Source organism: Sminthopsis crassicaudata, chromosome 3 (assembly GCF_048593235.1).
Source record: "Sminthopsis crassicaudata isolate SCR6 chromosome 3, ASM4859323v1, whole genome shotgun sequence".
Taxonomy (NCBI): Eukaryota; Metazoa; Chordata; class Mammalia; order Dasyuromorphia; family Dasyuridae; genus Sminthopsis; species Sminthopsis crassicaudata.
In genome coordinates, this window is record NC_133619.1 from 318,321,152 (window position 1) to 318,341,004 (window position 19,853).

At 37.6% G+C, this 19,853-nt stretch overlaps 1 protein-coding gene across 1 annotated transcript in view; it reads right to left on the reverse strand.

Moving 5' to 3' along the window:
* CCDC80 (coiled-coil domain containing 80) overlaps positions 1–14,653 on the reverse strand; it is a 37,673-nt gene extending 23,020 nt beyond the window's left edge. Inside the window, exons 1-3 of the mRNA XM_074301188.1 lie at positions 13,882–14,653; positions 11,620–13,486; positions 778–934 (exon numbers count right to left, since the gene is read on the reverse strand). Coding sequence (XP_074157289.1) covers positions 778–934; positions 11,620–13,473 — 2,011 coding nt within the window. The 5' untranslated portion in view covers positions 13,474–13,486; positions 13,882–14,653. The remainder of the gene's footprint in view (positions 1–777; positions 935–11,619; positions 13,487–13,881) is intronic.
* Positions 14,654–19,853: the final 5,200 nt, after the last annotated feature.

The window sequence follows — 19,853 nt, forward strand, 5'->3', positions numbered from 1 at the left end:
GGAAATATATACACATAATAGAATTTTGCCAAAAGTTTTTTTCTTTCTCAAGTGTTTTAGAACTGTATTAAAAACATTTTGGAGTGTAATGTTGGGTCTATATCTTGAAAAGTATTATGAGGTCATGATAGTCTACAGCCTTAACATGAACATTATTATTTGTCAGTCTCACAGGGCTAATTAGTATTTTTTTTTAGTTGCCAAGAAACAAATTCAGTCAAGATTCCTTTTCCAACAGTATCAGGCTCAGTCCACTATATCTTTTCAGTTGCTTTTTCCTTTAGCCCAAACAACTTTCTCTCAACTCTAGCTAATTCTCCTCCAAGTCTTGCCAGGAACTGAAGAGTTCCAAGGAGTTTGGCAGGTCCCTGAGTCTATGAGTGAGTGAGTAAAACACCTGCTATGTCCAGTCTACAAAACGTATCTATGTTGCATACAAGCCCATCAAAAGATTTTGTTCTAGGAGGAGCTGGACCCACATAAAAGTGTTAGAATTCTGGCAGTTGCCTTTGTGCCTTGTTTCTCTTCATCACATCCCTGCCTCTCCACTAATACTTGTGTTTCTTCTCTCATTCTCACCATTTCCCTGTCTTCTAAACTAGGATAAAAAATGCCATAAATTTTATTTTAGAGTCTATATGGAAAATTCCAGGACCTCTATGGAAAAAGGAGAAGGGATGAAAGAAACGGAGCCACAAAAATACTACACCAAAGAAGCAGTAGTGATGCAAACCACCTCCCTCCACTTTAAGGATATGAAAAAAAAAATTAAACCACCTAGCTGGAAGTGGTCAATTTTCATAGTGCTGTTGTTGACAGGTCCAAAGATAGTGATCACAGAAATCTTTCTGGTTGCCATTTTGCAGAAACTCTCCAGGTATTCATCTCGCTGCTGTACATACATGTTGTTCTCAGCCTTAGGAGCAGTGATGAGCTAGAGGTATAAAGAAACAAAAAATGTTAGTGTGTATGTAATATTTAGGAAGATTCTACTAAGGCAATCCAAAAGAGTAAGTTGAGATACAGATGTATGCTGGAGCTATCTCAAACTGGTTCCTGAGAGATGATGGTTAAATTTTATTTATACCTTAGAAATTGGAAAACACTACAATCAGGACTTGTATTATTGTTTCAATGATTGTTTAGGCTTAAGAAAATGATGGAGAAAATGTTCATAGTGCAGATTAAACTTAAAAGTTCTAAATGTATAGTTTAATTTTTTTTCTGGAGAACTAGTTGTTAAACATTTAATCACAGTCCATTCTGTGAGGGTAAACCAAGACTGTCCAGTTGCTGAAACAGAATGATAAGATCTAAGAAGGCCACTCTAGCTTTTATGTTTCCAACTGGTCAGAATTTACCAGATGATATTAATAATGCTTCATTTTGCCTGATTAGATAGTTTTGCTGACTAAAATACTTTTGGCCTTATACAGAATACAAAATTAAATTTCCGTTGATTCTATTTAGGGTCTTCAGGACTAAAAACACTTTTAAAGAAAACTTTTAGCCTCCACATTTTCTCTTGTGCAAACATTTAAAAAAAAGACCTACAAAGTTACACCCAGATCTATTCAGCCAAATATTCTGACTCTAAAATTCTGGGCACCCCACTCAGGTTCACTTACATCTCTTCTAGTCTAGGCTCCTACCCAGAACCCCATCAGCCTTCTGGCAGGAGGAGGGGAAGGGGAAAAAAGGAGGAAGAGTAATGATATATAGAAGGAGAAAAAAGTAGATCAGTTTCTCACTCTCTCTCACTCTCTCACTCTCATTCTTATGGCCCTTCCTCCCCATTTTAATGAAGGGAATTTGAAGAGATGGCTTTTCTCTAGGAAACCTTTAAAAATAAACTTACATGAATATCAGATTTCAAGGCCTTACTTTAAAGCTTCTTCCCACCCAATGGATCATTTTAGGTGCCCTTTTCCAAAAGTTCTCCAAATCCTTATGTCTTCCAGACCAATTTGATATGTTATAGTTCTTGGGTAAACAAGTCTGGCAAGATACATCTTGGTTTTGTTAATATGATAATGCTTCCTTTTTCTTTTTCTCTAAACTCTTTTTTATGGTATCCAAAAAGAATTTCCTTTTCTGACCAAAATACTTTGGGCCAATGTCTCATCTATCAGATTATCAATATGGTTTGGATAATTTTCCCCTAAATGCATTTATATTACTTGTACTTACCTGTTATTCTTCTGTTCACTCACACTAGTTCATGAAATGAACCTTGGGAAAGTAAAAATTTTCCTGAACCTCAGTTTCCTCACCCATAAAATGAGAGGACTGCATTAGATCATCTCTAAGCTATCTTTCACAACTTTGATTTCCTGTAGCATTTATTGTCTGAACCACATATTTGACAATTGGCATATGTTACCTTGAATTATCTGTTGTTTTCTATAAATTCCATGTTTCCTCAGTTATACCATAAGTTCCTCAAGAGCAAGGCATGCCATTTATTAGGCTGCATTCATTTTTTAAAAGAACAGAAAATTAACATCAACATTATACTTTTTTGTATTCACAGTACTTGGTTCTATGCCCAAACCATTGTATCTCTCTCTCTCTCTCTCTCTCTCTCTCTCTCTCTCTCTCTCTCTCTCTCTCTCTCTCTCTCTCTCTCTCTCTCTCTCTCTCTCTCTCCTCTCTCTCTCTCTCTCTTCTCTCTCTCTTTTCTCTCTCTCTGTCTCTCTCTCCCCTTCTCTCCCTCCCTGCCTCCCTCTTTCTCTCCCTCTCTGCCTCCCTCTTCTCTCTCTCTCTCTTTCTCTCTCTCTCTCTCTTTCTCTCTCTCTCTCCCTCTCTCTCTCTAAATATATATATATATATATATATATATATATATATATATATATATATATATATGTTAAAATTGATCTAGAAGGATGATATCCTGTTCACTTTCATAATTATTACAATTTTATTCTGTTCATATTGATTTTGATTCTTTTCTCTGCCCAAGGGGCAGGGTTGGTTGGATCTCCAGGAGAATGAGGAGAAAGAAGTTTCTTATCTTTCCCACATTTGGACATAAGGCTCTTCCTTGCCTTTTTGTAAACCTTAAAGGATGCATATCAGGGTATAGGGCAGGGAGGAATTAGCTATATTTCAATAATCTGAACTTAGGCCTTGAGGAGAGGAGGAAGAGGGAAAAGGTAATAGAGAAAGTTTTTCCTCCTCATGCAATCCTTGAAGAATGCATGGTTAAAAACTTTTGAGCTTAAGGGGAAGAAGTAAATTATGTCATAAAATCAGTATCACATGGGGCAGCTATGTGGAACAGTGGATAGAGTGCCAGCCATGGATTCAGGAGGATTTGAGTTCAAATTTGACCTCAGACACTAGCTATGTGATCCTGGACAACTCAGTAACCTTTTTTCTTCTCTTTCCTCATCTATAAAATGAAATGGAGAAGGAAATGGTATAACACTCCAGTATCTTTGCAAAAAAAAAAAAAAAACCCATGGGCTCACAAAGAGTCAGTTACAATTGAGAAATGATTGAATCACAAAATCATCATCACAAATATGTACAGTAATAAACATTTACTGGATACCTATTTTGTGCAAAATACTGGGGTTACCAGGAGGAGTGTAACACAATTGCAGATTAGTTGTAGAAATTAAGTTTATCAATCTAGGGATTTTCCTAGGTAAAAGGTATCCTACATAGTCAGTACCCAAACCCAAAGAGAAAAACCCTGTTTTAGGCACTGATCTATCATAGGCAGACTTGTAAAACTTTCTTTGATGGATCTAGCCTAGAGAGACTGGAAGTCTTTTTTAAATGGATAGGGAGTAATGCCCAAAAGACAGGGACCTACTCTAGATGTATCAGGGACAGTCAGGAACCTGTCCAGACTTTACTTCTCTTATTTCCAAAATGGGGAATTGGATTAAATAAGCTTTAAGGTTCCCTTCCAGTCCTAAATTTATGATCTTAGGATTTGATGATAATTCTCTTAATCTTAAAAGTATGCAGAGAAGAAGTTAAAAGATACTTTTTCTCTTTGTCCATTATGAAGCCTCATGCGCTGTGCCAAGATAATAACAAATGTAGATGGACTTTGCCATAAGAAGATAGGAAAGGGAGCTCAAGATTACCATCCTACTATCATCAGTCTACGAATAAGTATTTATAGTTCTATTGAATCGAGAAGTTACCTTAGCATCTTCTCTGTGCCTTATGATTGATTCAATATGTAAAGAATGTACTCATTTCATATTTTGGTGACTTTTTTCTGTGCATTGACATCTATACAACATTCATTTTCTATCTGGCAACAACTAAAACAGTTTTTGAAACATATCCAGCAAAGATTTCCAATTCCCTCTTTCTTAGAAGAGCATCCCAGTGGTCTCTAAGGAAGGAGGGGTGCTAGTCTCAGTAAACAATGTTGTCTAGCAATTTCACTGGGCATGTCTCCAACTTGGTGGGTGTAAAGTGGGACTTGTATTGTAGCTTTAATAGACTATGGCTGTTCTTTTTCCATGTTTCCTTTCCAGATGGAACATTGGCTCAATCCATGCTCACTGGATTAGGAAGCTTGTTTGCATAAGGAAAGTGAAGAGATCAGAATGGGAAAAGTCTGGCTATACCTAAACATGAAGATGCTATCTAAATGCCAGATTCTTTTAAAGTACTATATTCAGCCTTGAAATGATTCTGAATTGCCACAGTGTTTTTTTTCCTAATGGAGAAGTTATTTCAAAGTTTTAAAATCATTTCTAAATTAAATTGATTTTCCATATGGACTAAATAAGCAGAGGACTGCACAAATACTAAGATTATCGAGGTCAAGTTGACATTACTGGCCCTTGTATTTCAATTATATACATATGGTTGGTTTGCCTCCCAAAGGGAACCATTTTTATTATATGAGCTTGTGATTGAATTCCTGAAATTCAACACCAGTAGATTGACCAATGGGTTGATCTTGGGGTACAAGACAATGGGGTTTAGTACAAGGTTTTGCTTTTCACAAAAAAATATAGAAGATTCTATGTGAACTGCAGTTATGTCTATGTAAAATCATGATTTCAAATGGTTTGAAGGTAAGTTTGTTTTAGCTATCACCATAATCAAACACTAATAAATTTAATAAAGTTACTAAGTTATTTATCTGATTCAATCAGTTAATGTCAAATCGATTAATCAATTGTTTAGCAAACAAATGGTTTATCTGAGAAGCTATATAGACTTATACCTATATAGGCAGAGCAAAGTCAAGAGTTGGAAACAAACATCTGGGTAGTTCAGGTAAAAGTTTTGCTTTAAGATCATGACAGGAAGTAGAGATTTTCTCATAATTTAATTACCTTATTTATAATCAGGGTCTGCAAAGTTTTGCTTAAATTTTAAATTCTTAATTTGGATCATCAAGTCTAGAAGAAAACTCTTTCACTTTGTAGCTTTGTAGCTAACAGAGAGTAAGCATCAGTTGTTAGATTTGAACCCAGCTTCTCTGGTTTCAGATGTAGCCAATGTTTTTTTTTTTTTTTTTTTTTTTTTGGTTAATTTGTTTTGTTTTGACTTATTTTATTTTTATTTACTTATTTTTTGCTGAGGCATTTGGGGTTAAGTGACTTGCCTAGGGTCACACAGCTAGGAAATGTTAAGTGCCTAAGACCAGATTTGAACTCAGGTCCTCCTGACTTCAGGGCTGGTGCTCTAATTACTTCACCACCTAGCTGCCCCCGTCATTTTTTTTTTGCATTGTACCATCTAGACATCTTTAATTCTCATTACTCTGTGATTCATATAATGGAGACAAGTAAAAATTTAGAATTATAGTCAGGGTTTTGCTGGTAACTGTTTAACAACTAGCTCTTGGGATGGAGTGACTGCATGTGAGGCTCACTTTTAAGTTTGATTTGATTATTAACATTTTTCTCCATTACTGCATTAAGTCTAGAAGGGTAACAAAATAAATCAAACACTGATTTATATATAGTTGGATTTTTTTCATTTACAAAGTGCAAAGCTTTACACTGAAAATTTAATCAACTCTCTTGAGCTTTCATGAATTCATACAATTTGATTCTAGCACATCCCCAATGAGAGTTCAAGAATTCATCTATATTGACTTGCTGGAAGCTAGCATGTATGCAAAATTGAACTGGCCCAACAATCAGAATATCTCAGATTTTTGGATGAGTTGTCCTGTAAAACCTCTGTGTCTCAGTTTGCCCACCTGCAAACTGAAAACATTAGTTGCCACAGTTCTTATAAAGGCTTGGTGAGCTATTCATAAAATTGTAGATTTTGAGCTGAGAGGGTCATCAGAGATCAACTACTTCAATATCACATCATTTACTTGGTGAGACAATTGAGGCATAGAAAATAGAAATGACATGATTATTTAGGTAGTTAATAATGGAATCTGAATTTGAGTTCTAATTAGAACCTCCTACTTCAAATTCAGGGTTCATGATTGTGAATTTTTTGGTCCTCAAAAGAATGAGATTGCATGAACATAAAACAGTGTGAGGCATATGAGAGGCATATCAGGATTGGGTATCAAATTGACTGGGCTTCCTCTTTGTAGTGGCCAGAAACTGGAAAGTACATGGATGCCCATCAATTGGAGATTGGCTGAATAAATTGTGGTATATGAATATTATGGAATATTGTTGTTCTGTAAGAAATGACCAACAGGATGATTTCAGAAAGGCCTGGAGAGACTTACATGAACTGATGCTGAGTGAAATGAGCAGGACCAGGTGATCATTATATACTTCAACAACAATACTGTATGATGATCAATTCTGATGGACGTGGCCCTCTCCAACGAGATGAACCAAATCAGTTCCAATAGAGCAGTAATAAACTGAACCAGCTACACTCAGCGAAAGAATTCTGGGAGATGACTATGAACCACTATATAGAATTTCCAATCCCTCTAATTTTGTCCGCCTGCATTTTGGATTTCCTCCACAGGCTAAATGTACACTATTTCAAAGTCCAATTCTTTTTGTTCGGCAAAACAACTGTTTGGACATGTATATGTATATTGTATTTAATTTATACTTTAACATATTTAACTGCCATTTGAGGGGGGGGGAGGACAGGAAAAATTGGAACAAATGCTTTGGCAATTGTCAATGTTGTAAAATTACCCATGCAAATATCTGGTAAATAAAAACTATTAGATATGAAAAAAAAATTGACTGGGCTTCAAATATTGTATATTTGCTTTAATCCACAGACTTTGTTCATTTCTAAGATATCAGGATAAGTTAAAAAGAAAGAAAATTTTAGTTGCTACACTTAAACTTCTGTAGTATTTTCTTTTAGTTAGTTTGGTGAATATTAACTGAAGTGCTATATTGCTTAAGAGATTAAAAATTGTATCTAAATTTGAAAGATATTTTATATCTTTAAGATGCAAAAGTAACTATGATACAGAGAAGCTAAGCAGTAAGCATAAAATGATTTACCCCAATCTGATTCCTATTCTCCTCTTTTCCTCCTTTACTTTCTATCAATCTTTGATTTTTACTATGCCTTGATTAATTTTTCCAATTTGATAAACATTTATAAGTGACTATACTATTTTCAGGTCTAGCGAGGTATTGCAGTGTATAGAGTCTGAGTCAGGAAGACCTGAGTTCAAATCCAGACTCAGAAACTTTATTAGTTATGTGACCCTAGACAAGTCTCTTAACCCTGATTGCCTCAGTTTCCTAATCTATAAAATGAGCTGAAAGGAGAAATGGCAAACTAGTCCAGTATCTTAGCAAAAAACAAACAAACAAACAAACAAAAAACAAAACCAAAATGGGGTTCAGACACGGCTGAAATGACTGAACAACAACAAATACTATTTTCAAGACAATGCTGGTCATCTTTTCTCACCTGATTCTTATTTCTGTCAACAATAATAATTAACATTTATATAGAACTTATTATCTCATTTGATCCTCACTACAACCCTAGAAGATAAGTTTTATTATCATCCCTACTTTACAGATGAGGAAATTGAAGCAAACAAAGAATAAATGAATTTCTCATTGTCACACAACTAGTCAGTATTTAAGGTTGGATTTGAATTCAGATTTTTCTGAGTCCAGGTCCAGCATCCACTGAGTTAACTAGTTGCCCCACTAGCTATTCAAAAAACCAATTTCAGGTGGAATCATGATTTGAAAGGGTACACCAGAGGGGAAAATGCAACATATCTCATTCCTATTTTATTTCTAATAACAAGCTTTATGCCTTTGCTAACTCTGGTGAGCTCATACAGCCACCAGCAAGCCAACTTGGATTTTGCTTTACCATGTGACATCAGCAAAAACTGTCAACTAAGTTTCAAGGGCTGAAGATTTATTGTTAGTGATGATATGAAAAGCAGAAAAAGCAGAGCTGCACTTTCAGATCATTGGGTAAGGAAGGAAAGGAGGGAGAGAGAAAAGAGTGCTGCCTAGGAGAGGGCAGTTAAAACCTCCCTTGTATTTTAACTCACTAGCTCACAGCATTTGCAGAGAAGGAATTTGCCAGGAAGGGACACAATTATAGCTTTGGCACATTCTCTCACTATAACCTGGCCAAAAGGTGAACACTGCCTACTGGTCAGCTAAGCTACAGTGGCCAGGATTGGATAATTTCCACAAAGCAGCATCAGGCAAACAAACCCCCAGGATGTCCCAAGTTCCCAGGAGTGGGGGAGAAGGCAACAGCTTCTCCATGATCACCCTCTAAAAGAGTTTGAGTAGTCTCAGAGGTCCCAAAATAAATATTCAGTTATGCCTTGGGGTAGTTCAAATGAAAAAGTGAGTCAAATTTTGAGGGACCTGAGGTAGAAGATTTCCAGACAAATAATTTTCCTTCCAGATAAAATATGCCCTTTAATTCCTAAATGATGGTTCAATGACACTGATATCCTGTCCTTTACTGATGGCTATTCCTTAATCTATGATTATTTCCTTGTAACTCAAAGAAAAAAACAATAAAAATAAAAATAACTAAAATTGCAAAAGGAAAAAAAGACATATTTCTCTTTTCTACCTAAACTTTCCAAAGTTCTGGATTTGGTTCCAAGATTCTGACATGAACCCTGGGAAACAGCTGAAAGATGGAAGAGAATTCTGGTAACTGTCCCACCTAAGATGAATACCACCAGGATTTCTGCTTTGTTTAAAGCTCCAAATCACTATTTGAACTCAGTGGGTAAAACAGCCAAAGACTAATAGGAGACAGAGCCTTTTAATTCAGGTCATTGGTACAAATCCAACTCAGATTGAGAGATATGGAAAGTTTGCATAACGGCTACTAAGGGACCAGAGAAATGAATTGGTGAGAAGAAGGTTCCAATCAGTACCCTACTTAATCGATAGGTATGATAAGTCAGATCTTAAAGAATAATATAATTTTAGGGATATGTGGCACGTGAAAAATACATAATTAGAAATTCATGAGGATTGTCCTAGTTTCATGACTTAACTTCTTTGAACTTGAATAAAACCAATTAGGGTGTCTTTTCTACAGTTCTAACAGTCCATAAATCTTCTAAAATTCAACTGTTTCTGAGAAGTATTAAATAATTTTTTTTGGGGGAAGTTTGGTATTCTGAAAGACAATATATGATCAGTGTTGTGTGTGAAGTGTAGACATCTGAAGTGAAACAAGAATTGTATTTGGAGTCAGGAGATCTGAATTTAAAGGACAACTATGCCTCTTACTGTCAATGTGATCTAAAGCCATTAATTTAACTTTCTTACAGTTTTCTCATTTGTAAAGTTAAGAGATTGAATTGAAGGATAGTTCCATTTCCAAATCCTATGACTTTACTATCCTAGAATGCTAGGGAGCTTAGACATTAACAATCTAGTCTAATTCTAGCTGTCAAGTCATTTTATCTAGAGATTTTACAGATGAGTAAACTGAGGCCCAAAGAAAAGAAATAATTTGATCAAGATATGAATTTATTATGCTACATATTTTAGGAAGGCTAAATTAAGCATGGAACTTTGTATTTAGGGTGGAGTTGAGAGAGCAATGAAAAGTGAAAGAAGGAATAGTGAGAAAGTACTATTTTCACATTACTTATAAAAACTAGCCTTATGTTTTATGTGAAGCTAGAGAGAATACCTAGATTTATTTCATAATTCAGTTTTAACTAGTTTTTGCTAGTTTCTTAGGTTATTGTAAAGGAGTAACCCTTATGTGGGCCTGAGGAATGCTTAAAGCCCAGTAAAGTGTAATACTCAGAACCACCCAGTGATGCAGAAGAACAACTAAAATTTTAACTGGATATTTTTTCAAATCTGCATCTTCTCCCTATTACCAACACCATTTTATCTCTGCCAACCCAGATACCACTTTCTGGGGTCCAATGGTGATAGACTTTAAGTGTATAAATGATCTTAATATATTAACTTTTATACATACTGACCCTCCTATTTTATTTTCAACAATAAAGCCCAGAATTAACTGGATTCTGATCCTTAAACTCAGTTATTCCTTATTATCCCATTATAAATTCTGGTACTGGAACTGTTCTCCATCTTACACTGCCCCCTCCCATTGCTACCTGGTCAAGGACCCAGAGGGCTAATCATGAGGAAGAATAGATAATAATTTTGCCATCTGGTACTAAAAAGGGGACTAAGGCTCTTACACATAATTTTGCTCTCTCAACTTTATCACCTACCCTCCTGCCAAAAAATACCCTTCTCTTTTGTGATTTCTTTTCCCTTTCAAAACTGTCTTGATTTTAAAGTGATTTAAATTTTTTTTCTATTTCTTATTCCTACCACCTCACCAGAAGAATAGCTCTATCAGCCACAAAGAAGCTGGTTTTCATGAAATAGATGAAATTTGTTGGTCAACAAAGCTTACTTGGGATTTGCTTCCTTTTATCCTCTGCCCCCATCCTTACTTCTTAGAATACCCTTGCTCCCTCTTCTCTTATCCCTATAGATCATAGGGAGAGAGGTTTATGTATGAAAAATACAAGACTGTAAAGGAGGGAGGCGAAAATTATCAGTCTACTGACAAATAGAAAATTCTGGATTTTTGGATTCTCCATGTGGGTCTACACAGGGCTATAGGACAACTTTAGTGACCCAAACAACTCTTGTGGTTAAAAAAAAAAAGACAAAAATACCTTGAATGCCTAATTTTTTTTGGCTATAGTTTTACTACTCTCCCCATATTTCCTACCAGTAGCTATACCATAATGAGTACCCTGTCTAGGGTTGCACTCATCATTCCTATAGCTTTCTAAACCAAAATATAATTTTCCTATATTTATTGTCTCCCCCTATTAGAAAGTAAGATCCTTGAGGGTAGGAACTTTCTTTTCTTTATTTGAATACTCAGCACAGTGGATAGCACAAACTAAGTGCTTAACAAATGCTTTTCCACTTATTTCTTCATTTCTTCTTTAATTCCTTTTTTTCCTTCATTTACTTAATCCATTCATCCATCCATCCATCCATCCATCCATCCATCCATCCATCCATCCATCTATCCATCCATCCATCCATCCATCCATCTATCCATCTATCCATCCATCTATCCATCCATCCATTACCTCCCAGTTTTGTTTCATAAAAACAACAAACTAAAACATGGCCCACCCCCCTAAAATAGTGGGCTGAGCAGTCTACTTACAATGAGTCGTCTTTTCCCTTCAAAAAATTCCAGTAGGTCAGTCAATGATTTTCTGGAACTCTGTGTGAAAAGCTTTGAAGTGGGTTTCAAATAACCATCTTGTTCTGTTTTGCTCCCCTTTTTCTTTTTATTTCGTTCTTTTTCCTGCTTATTCTTTTTATCTGTTTTGTCCTTCTTGGTTTGCTTTTCATTCTTCAGCAGTTTGTCTGGTTTCTCATTCTTCACCTTCTTCTTCTTCTCAGTCTTGTCAGGCCGATCATGCTTTTTTGTTTCCTTCCCTTTCTTAGGGGGAATGTTCCCTACCTCTAGCTCCTCTTCTAGATGAGAGGCAGTAGGGCGGCTAGGATCATACTTATCCTCGTACTCATTGCTTAGAATCTTTTCCTGGGCTTTTTTTTTAGGTGGCTTTGCTTTCACTGGTTTGTGCTGAACTGGCACCACATTTGGATCCCGAGGGCCATATTCTTTCCTATCTGTACGGTTGTCACGGAAACGGTTTATGCCGACCCGTGTGTAGTGGTCTGGGGTTGTGGTGGTTGCTGCTAGGTGGCTCTCATAGCCAGTGGTCTTGCTTGGTCTCTTGGTAGTCTGTTGCCTCTCCTTGTGCTGCTCCTTCCTCGAGGTGGGATAGAAATCTTCCCATGTACTCCTGGGAGTTGTCACCTCAGCTGCCAAGGACTGCCTGTGGGAAGAAGTAGTGTGAACCCTCATAGTCCAAGTTCTCTGAGTGGTTGGAAAGGTGGTAGTTGTGGTGGTGGGCCGGGTTGCTACTGTCACTACACGAGGGGTGGCCCAGGCTGCTGTCTTTGAAGGAGATGGAAGAAGCATGGTGACCCTTGGAGGAGGAGCTACTGTTGTAGTGACCAATTTCTTGACAGTTTTCACTCGGCTCTCCCTTGTTGGTTGGACTTGCCCTCTCCTTGTATCTTCTTTCTTCTTTTCACTGCCCACTTTTGGTCTGCTCCCTCCACCATCGCCATTATTCCCTTCCTCAACCACCTGTCCTTCCACACCAGCTGCCTTACACTTTTGGACAAAGCCCTTCTGCCGGATCTTCTCTATCCTTCGGATGGGCCCCTGATCGATGATCTCATACATTGCTTCTAGCCTAACTGGGTATGGGTAGCGCTCCTCTACCTGTAGGGTTTTCTTCAGCAGCACCATACCAAATTTTCCCTTCTCCAGTTTCAAGAAGCTCATCAGTTTGGGGATAAGAGTAGGGTCGAGGGACTGCTCCAAGATCTGGCCCTCATTGGTGATTCTTCTCACCTTGCCACCTTCCTCCCCTGCCTCATGGAACAGCACAATCTGCTGGATGTGTCTTTCTGCTAGCTCACAGTACACATCATCCTTTAAAAGACTCATCATGAGACGGTAGTAGCCCTCAGAGGCATGAGGAGCAGAGATAACCCAAACCCTATTTTTCCCTGCAAAGCTGGCTAAGATGTTGGGAGAGCTGGACCCTGATGGGAATCGCACCATTTTTGCCCGAGCAGTGGATCCTTCATCTTTTACCATCTCTCTTGGGGAGCTCTTGGCTGTTGGTCTCTGTTCTTGTCTCATTCGGCTGCCACCCACTCTGGTCTGCACTGGCAGGGGAGTTGGGCGGGCTAATCTCAATACAGGCACAGCTCTCCTTCTGTCTAAAATGGGATGGTCAGGATTATCAGATGTAGACCTCACATTTCCTTGGGCCCTCCCTGTGTGCCTCAGGAATCGAAGTGGTCTACCATTAACCTGGGAAACTGGCAACACTTTTCCAGCTCTGTCCACTGTTTGAGGGTGGGGTTCTGAGTGGCATACTACCCACATTGCCAGCAGCATCGTGAAGCCCCGTTCCATCATCCAGTTCATTGTGTCGTCCACTCTGAGTAGAAATGGGCAGTGGTAATGGTGAGAACATAAAACAGAAAGAAAAGAAAAACAAGAAAGTGATTTAACTGCAGGCAGATTTATGTTTTATCCTTTAAGTGGGGGTAGAGAGCAGTGAGAGGGAAAGGGATAAAGGAATGGGACATTTTTGCTTTCAAGTCTTTGTAGTTCAGTGACTCTGGAAGGAGCCTTCCAGAAACATTTACAATAAGTTAAAAAAAAAATCCCAACCCCAAAACTCTAGCTCATCTTCTCAGTCATTATGTTTGCACTGAAAAGTCAGTATCTAGATGGCAAGCAAAGCACACGAAGTATGACAATATGCACGTTTCATTTATTCAAATAAGCAATAAAAACATTTTTAAAGGGTGAAAAAGACTACACACTTACATTTTAGCTCATAGAGATGGAATGCAGAGGGTTTGGCAGGGAGGGGGAAGCTTTGAAGCTTAGTCGCAGGACAGTTCCCTAGAAGAAATCAGTCTCCTCCCAGCTCTTTTCACTTTCAGCGGATGAACAGCACCAAAGGTTTGCAGCAGCTCCAGTTTTGAACTCAAAATGTCACAGACTCCAGAGATTCTTATTTCCAGTTGAGTAGATTTTCCTCTCTCTCTCTCTCTCTCTCTCTCTCTCTCTCTCTCTCTCTCTCTCTCTCTCTCTCTCTCTCTCTCTCTCTCTATCTTCTTGACAAGTAGAATGAGTTGAAGGGAACCGTCCTTTTAAATCCTAGAACCTCCATTTACCTGAAGTTTTGACTTGCTTTTTGTAGCAGTTGCATACAAACTCCCGCAAACATTACATCCCGCAAGAGTGGAGTCCCAGATATTTGGGAAAATTCTTTCTGTATCTCTTTAAAGTTCCATGGTCCTTCTTATCATGCTTCCCTCCCTCAATCTGGCTAAGTCCCTTTGTTTCCCGCGAGCCAAAGTATCAGGATCAATATGTTTTCCAGACTAAAGGAAAACACAGCAATGTGATAGGAGAAAAGGGTATTTTTTTTCCTCATTCAGTTCTTCATGTCCCGAGGTATTCTTCCCCACCTTTCTTTCCTCTTCTCGTTTTCTCTTTCCCCCTTCTTCTTCCCTTTGGCTGGATCCAATCCCAGAAATGTCAGGATAACCTCAGCTCTGCTCCAAACCAAAGTCAAACAACAGCAGCCACTGGAAATCTCAGAAACTTTACTAAGAATTTAACAGATCAGCAAAACACCGCCTCCTTCCCACTTCAACACGTTAAGGGAGGACTCCATAGGGAAAGGGGGGAGGGGAAGGGGAGACTTCTTTGAGAGTGGGAAAGAGTTTTGAAATGCTACTCATCATCATAAATCACTTTGGAGAAGGATGGCTGAGAACTTAACCCTTTCAGCACCACAGATGAAAGAGAAAGCCTCTTCCTCTGTGTTCTTGGAATGAAAGAATAGATTGGATCCCTTCCTCCAGCTGACTTTTTTTTTTTTTTAAGAGACAAAGTCTGAGGTTGTTTTAAATGCATGTATATGCATGTACTATATCTTTATTTTTAGTTCTTTGAGTATATTTATATTTTTGTCCCATTTTTCACTTTTCATTTAAGATTGGAAAGGGCCACGGAAAACATGACTGAGCTGTTTTTATTTCATGCTAATTGGGGATCATATTACCACATTTTGGTTCCCTGTTTCTCCTTGGCATGAAAGGAAGCTGGTAAAGGGTGAGAGATGCAGACAATGAAGACCGGTCCCTTGAGTCTGTGGTAAGTTCTGCCTTTCGTCAGAGCTTGGGGAAGAGACAAAATTAACTTCAACTCAACATGTGTTGGGGTAGGGGGTGGGGTGAACACTGGGGCTGGGAGGGATCTGGATAGAGGAAGAGGAATAGAAGTAATAGTTACAGACTAATGCTGACAGTTCCCAAAGGGGGAGTCCCTAGTCATTTCTCCTTGTCTTTTTGAAGCTTCTGTTGGAATTTAGGAGCAGAGGGGAAGTATTTCAGGTGATTAAGCTGAATTTCTTCTTCCAGTAAGTGTAGAGGCAGATCCTCTATGGGTTTGTGCTCAAACAATTTCAGTTGACACTAGTAACTGTCTTTGCAGGCCATTTACATGACTATTGTCACTGGATATACCAATATCCATCTATACCCTTGTTCATTTTTGCCCTAAACCTACCATCTTGGACTCCAATGTTCAAAAGTCCTAATTTTTAAAAGTGGAAGGCACCTTGGAGATCACTTATTTCAACTCCCTGATTTGTTCAGATAAGGAAACTAAAGCCTATACAAGTTAATTAATTTGCTCCAAAACACACAGGTAGCAACAGAATTAAGATTCTAACAGTTTTCCTGAGTCCAAATACATTGCTTTTTCTGTTATTTCTCCAAGTTGTTGCTTTGGATCATTCCTGTGGGATATAAGTATGAATCTCCCAAAGGGATGGTTAAAGACAATTGTTTCTAGGAAAAAGGCCCCCTGAGAGCTAGATCATGAGATCTGTCACTTGTGTAAGAGAGAAAACACTCATGATGGGGCTGATGAAGGAATTAAAAAAGAGATATCCTTTCACAGACAATCTGATATCTATCCTCGAATTTCATTTGTTCATTCAGCAAATATTTATATATCTACTATGAAGAAGATAATTCCTGGGGATTGAAAATACAAAAATGAAAATCATAAGAATATGTTATTTTTCAAAAGAGAAGAATTGATGAGATGAGATGATCACATGTTTTATATTAGAAAGGGAAGAAATGAATTTTGATTTGTCATATCTTTTGATGATATGTGCTCTATACAGTCCCTTGCCAACATATTTTGTCCCTTATTGTATTGGATGCTAATTCCTTTTTTTCCCCTTCCTCTCCTTTTTACTTTTTCACCTGACTCCTCATTTTTTCTTGTTGTACCTCATTCTGTATCTCCTTCCTCCTTTTTCCTCCACTGGCTCAATGAAGTAAAAGTTGTTAAACCACAACTTATATTTCTGCTTTCCAAAAAAATTTAGAGGGTGATTCTGTCAGATTTTCCTGACTGGTTTACCTTCTTTCTGGATCCATCTCACCATAATCCCTTTATCCTGACCTTGGAGAAATCTCTAATTCCAACACAAAGCACTAGATTTACCAAGGCATTTCTGAAATATTTAAGAACAGCTTCTGTGTTCTAAGAAAGCTTTAGTTCTGGGAGACTCAGAAAGAAAGCAATAAAGACTTAAGGGACACTGAAGTATGAGGACCTCAGACTTCACCCCCATCTATGAGCTTTACTCACTAGATGGCAACCTAGTTACATATGCTAGAGGTGGCAAATAGCTTCAAGTTGACAAAGATGGCAAGGGTGCATGTAGTTTTCAAGAAGATAGTGACTGGCTTCTTAAGAAATTCATTTTCACATTGTCCCAATATATTTTCACTCTTGATAGCATATCATCTTAAGAGAGACTTTCTCATTTAGAAACCAAATATGTTTGAACTCAAAGGGGCTCATGCCAGAAAGGCAAACAGATCTTCCCTGGTAAATGGGAAATCTTCAGTTAAATGTGCTGGGGGCACATTTTTACAATGAATTTATAAAGAAATGCCCTCTTCCTTCATTTTTACTGTTTTGTAAGCCTTATTTTTTCTACAAATAAAAGGTAGCAGCAGTGTCTAACAGTTATAATTTCACTTACAATATTCCAGGCATTATACTAAGCATTACACAATTATTATCTGATTTAATCCTCACAACAGTCCACAAGGCAGGTGTTATTATTATTCCCATTTTAAGCTGAGTAAACTGAGGGAGACAGAGATTGACTTGCCCAGAGATTACTCACTCACAGAATTAGTAAGTATCTGAGACTAGATTTCCACTCAGATCTTCCTGACTCCAGGACTTGTGCTTTGTCCACTGTACCCCTGCATTGGAAGGTTAGCTTTGAGAATGCTAATTTTGTAATGCCTGAGAAAGTGAGGGTTTAGTCCCAGAGTTGAATGAGACTATCATCTCCAAGAATCCAGAGAACAATCTGAGTTCTCTATGACATATATGCACGTGGTCAGACACAAGGGGTAGACTGAGGCAGGGGTGGAGTCAGGGTGCTGAGAGAGGGAACACTGGACTAACAATCCGGTTCTGATAGGATGAGGGGAGGCATGGGGGATATCTGATAATTGGGATTACAGAATGGGAAGAGTTACCCAACATTCTGATGATGTCTAAAATAGAAGGTCTTTCTCCTTATCTGGATCATCATGATTAGGAGGGAGGGGTAGTTGAGCAGAACAATTATAAACTGAGGCAGAACAATTCAGGGTAACCGAGGAAGGACAATTAGGGAAACTGAGTCAGGACAATAAAAGAGAACTGTGACATAACAATTTAATGAGTAATTTATAGGTAACATTCTGTAACCTTGCGATTTGGGAAAGAAGTCAAGAAGGTAAGAATAAAGAAATTGGGATGAATGTTGGAGGGAATGTAGTGAACTGCTAGAAGTATATAAACTGAGGAGATTCAGAATAGAACAGGACATAGGGGCAATAGGAAAAGACCTGACAACTTAGGTTTGAAATTAAGATTAATAACCTGTTATAAACCTGATTGTTATGGAAAGACAGGCGTGATCTGGTAAGTGTTTAACAACTACCTCTCCAAAAAGGAAAAAAAGATACAAAGGCTCTTTTGTGTTTAATCTGCAATATTATTTTCTCCATCACTTTCTTATGTCTAGAAATCACCAAAACTATAAATCAAATACTGATTTGAAGTATTTGCCAGTTTCTAAAGTGTGAGTGCTCCCACTAGAAATTTAACAATCAGCTCCCATGAAGGGAACCAGGAACCTAGGAAGTAGAAAGAGAAAAGGGAATATTTCAGGAATGAGGGACAGGAATCAGGAACTGGGTGTGTGAGGAATAGAATGCAGACCACCATAGCTGAATCATAAAGTACATGGGACAGATTAAATATAAGAAAAATGGAAAGGTAGGAAGGTACCAGTTTTGTGAAGTGTTCTAATTGTCAAAGAGGGTTTTATATTGTTGTTGGGGGTAATTGGTGGCCACTAAAATTTATCAAATAGAATGGTGAGGGATAGAACCAACTTCATTAAGAAAGGTTTGTGGAGACTGAATATGGATCACAACATAGTATTTTCACCTTTTTGTTGTTGTTTGCTTGCTTTTTGTTTTCTTTCTCATTTTTTTCCCTTTTTGATCTGATTTTTCTTGTGTAGCATGATAAATTTGGAAATATGTATAGAAGTATTGTACATGTTTAACATCAGATTACTTGCTATCTAGGGGAGGGGGGAAGGGTAAGGAAGGGAGAAAAATTTAGAGCACAAGATTTTGCAAGGGTAAATGTTAAAAGCTATCTTTGCAGATATTTTGAAAATAAAAAAGCTATTATTTTTAAAAAGAAAGAAAGAAAAAAGAGAGATATACTGAGGAGATTCCAGGAGGGGTAACAAAGAAGAGATGGGAAATTGTCATGGAACCAAGGAGAAACTATGTTGGATTTTTGCCTCAACCTTAAATCATGGCAGCAAGAGTAGTAAAACGTCTGGCAAATTTTGTCTGGGGATCTGCCATAGATCAATCTCAACAAATCTTTATAATAGAACTTCCTTCATATAAGAACTTTGATTCATGAATTTGCCAACTTTTCATCTTTCTTTTGACATTGGCATATTCGTTCCCCAAATATCTCTTATTAGCTATAATAGCCACCTCTCAAAGTGGCACCAGGGCTACCTTCTCACTTAAACATCCAGTAGTTCAGACAAATTAGAAAAATACACAGAAGGGAAAATAAAATCATTGTCCCTCTTCCCTACCCCCCATACCCCTAAATACTCTACCTTGAGCCAAGTAATTTAAATAACATTCTAAGGTTTACAAAACAATTTACAATGATCTCACAACTCTGCGGTAGGTTGCTATTATTATTATGTGGAAAATAATCCACATTTTATATATGAGGAAATTGAAGCAAAAATAGGTTAAATCAATTAACTGGCATATGTTAAAAGCCTATTTTGTGCCAGGCACTATGTTAAATCTCAGGGACAAAAGTAACAGTCCCTGCTCTCAAGGAGCTTACAATCTAATGGGATAATGATATATAAACACATTATGTGTAAACAAGAAAAATTAGGGGTAGGTTCTGGTAAGGCACTAAAATTTAGAAGCATAACTATATTTGAATGACTATGTTGCATAATGAATATATATATCTTCTCATAGAAAATTGTACTTTAGTTAACATTTGAAGAAAGCCAAGGAAGCTGGAAGGCAGACGTAGGATAGAAAAGCATTACAGGAATGGGAGACAGCCAGTGAAGATGTTCTGCGTTGAAAGATGAAGGAGGTCAATAATACACTGCTAGTAAGTGTTAGATG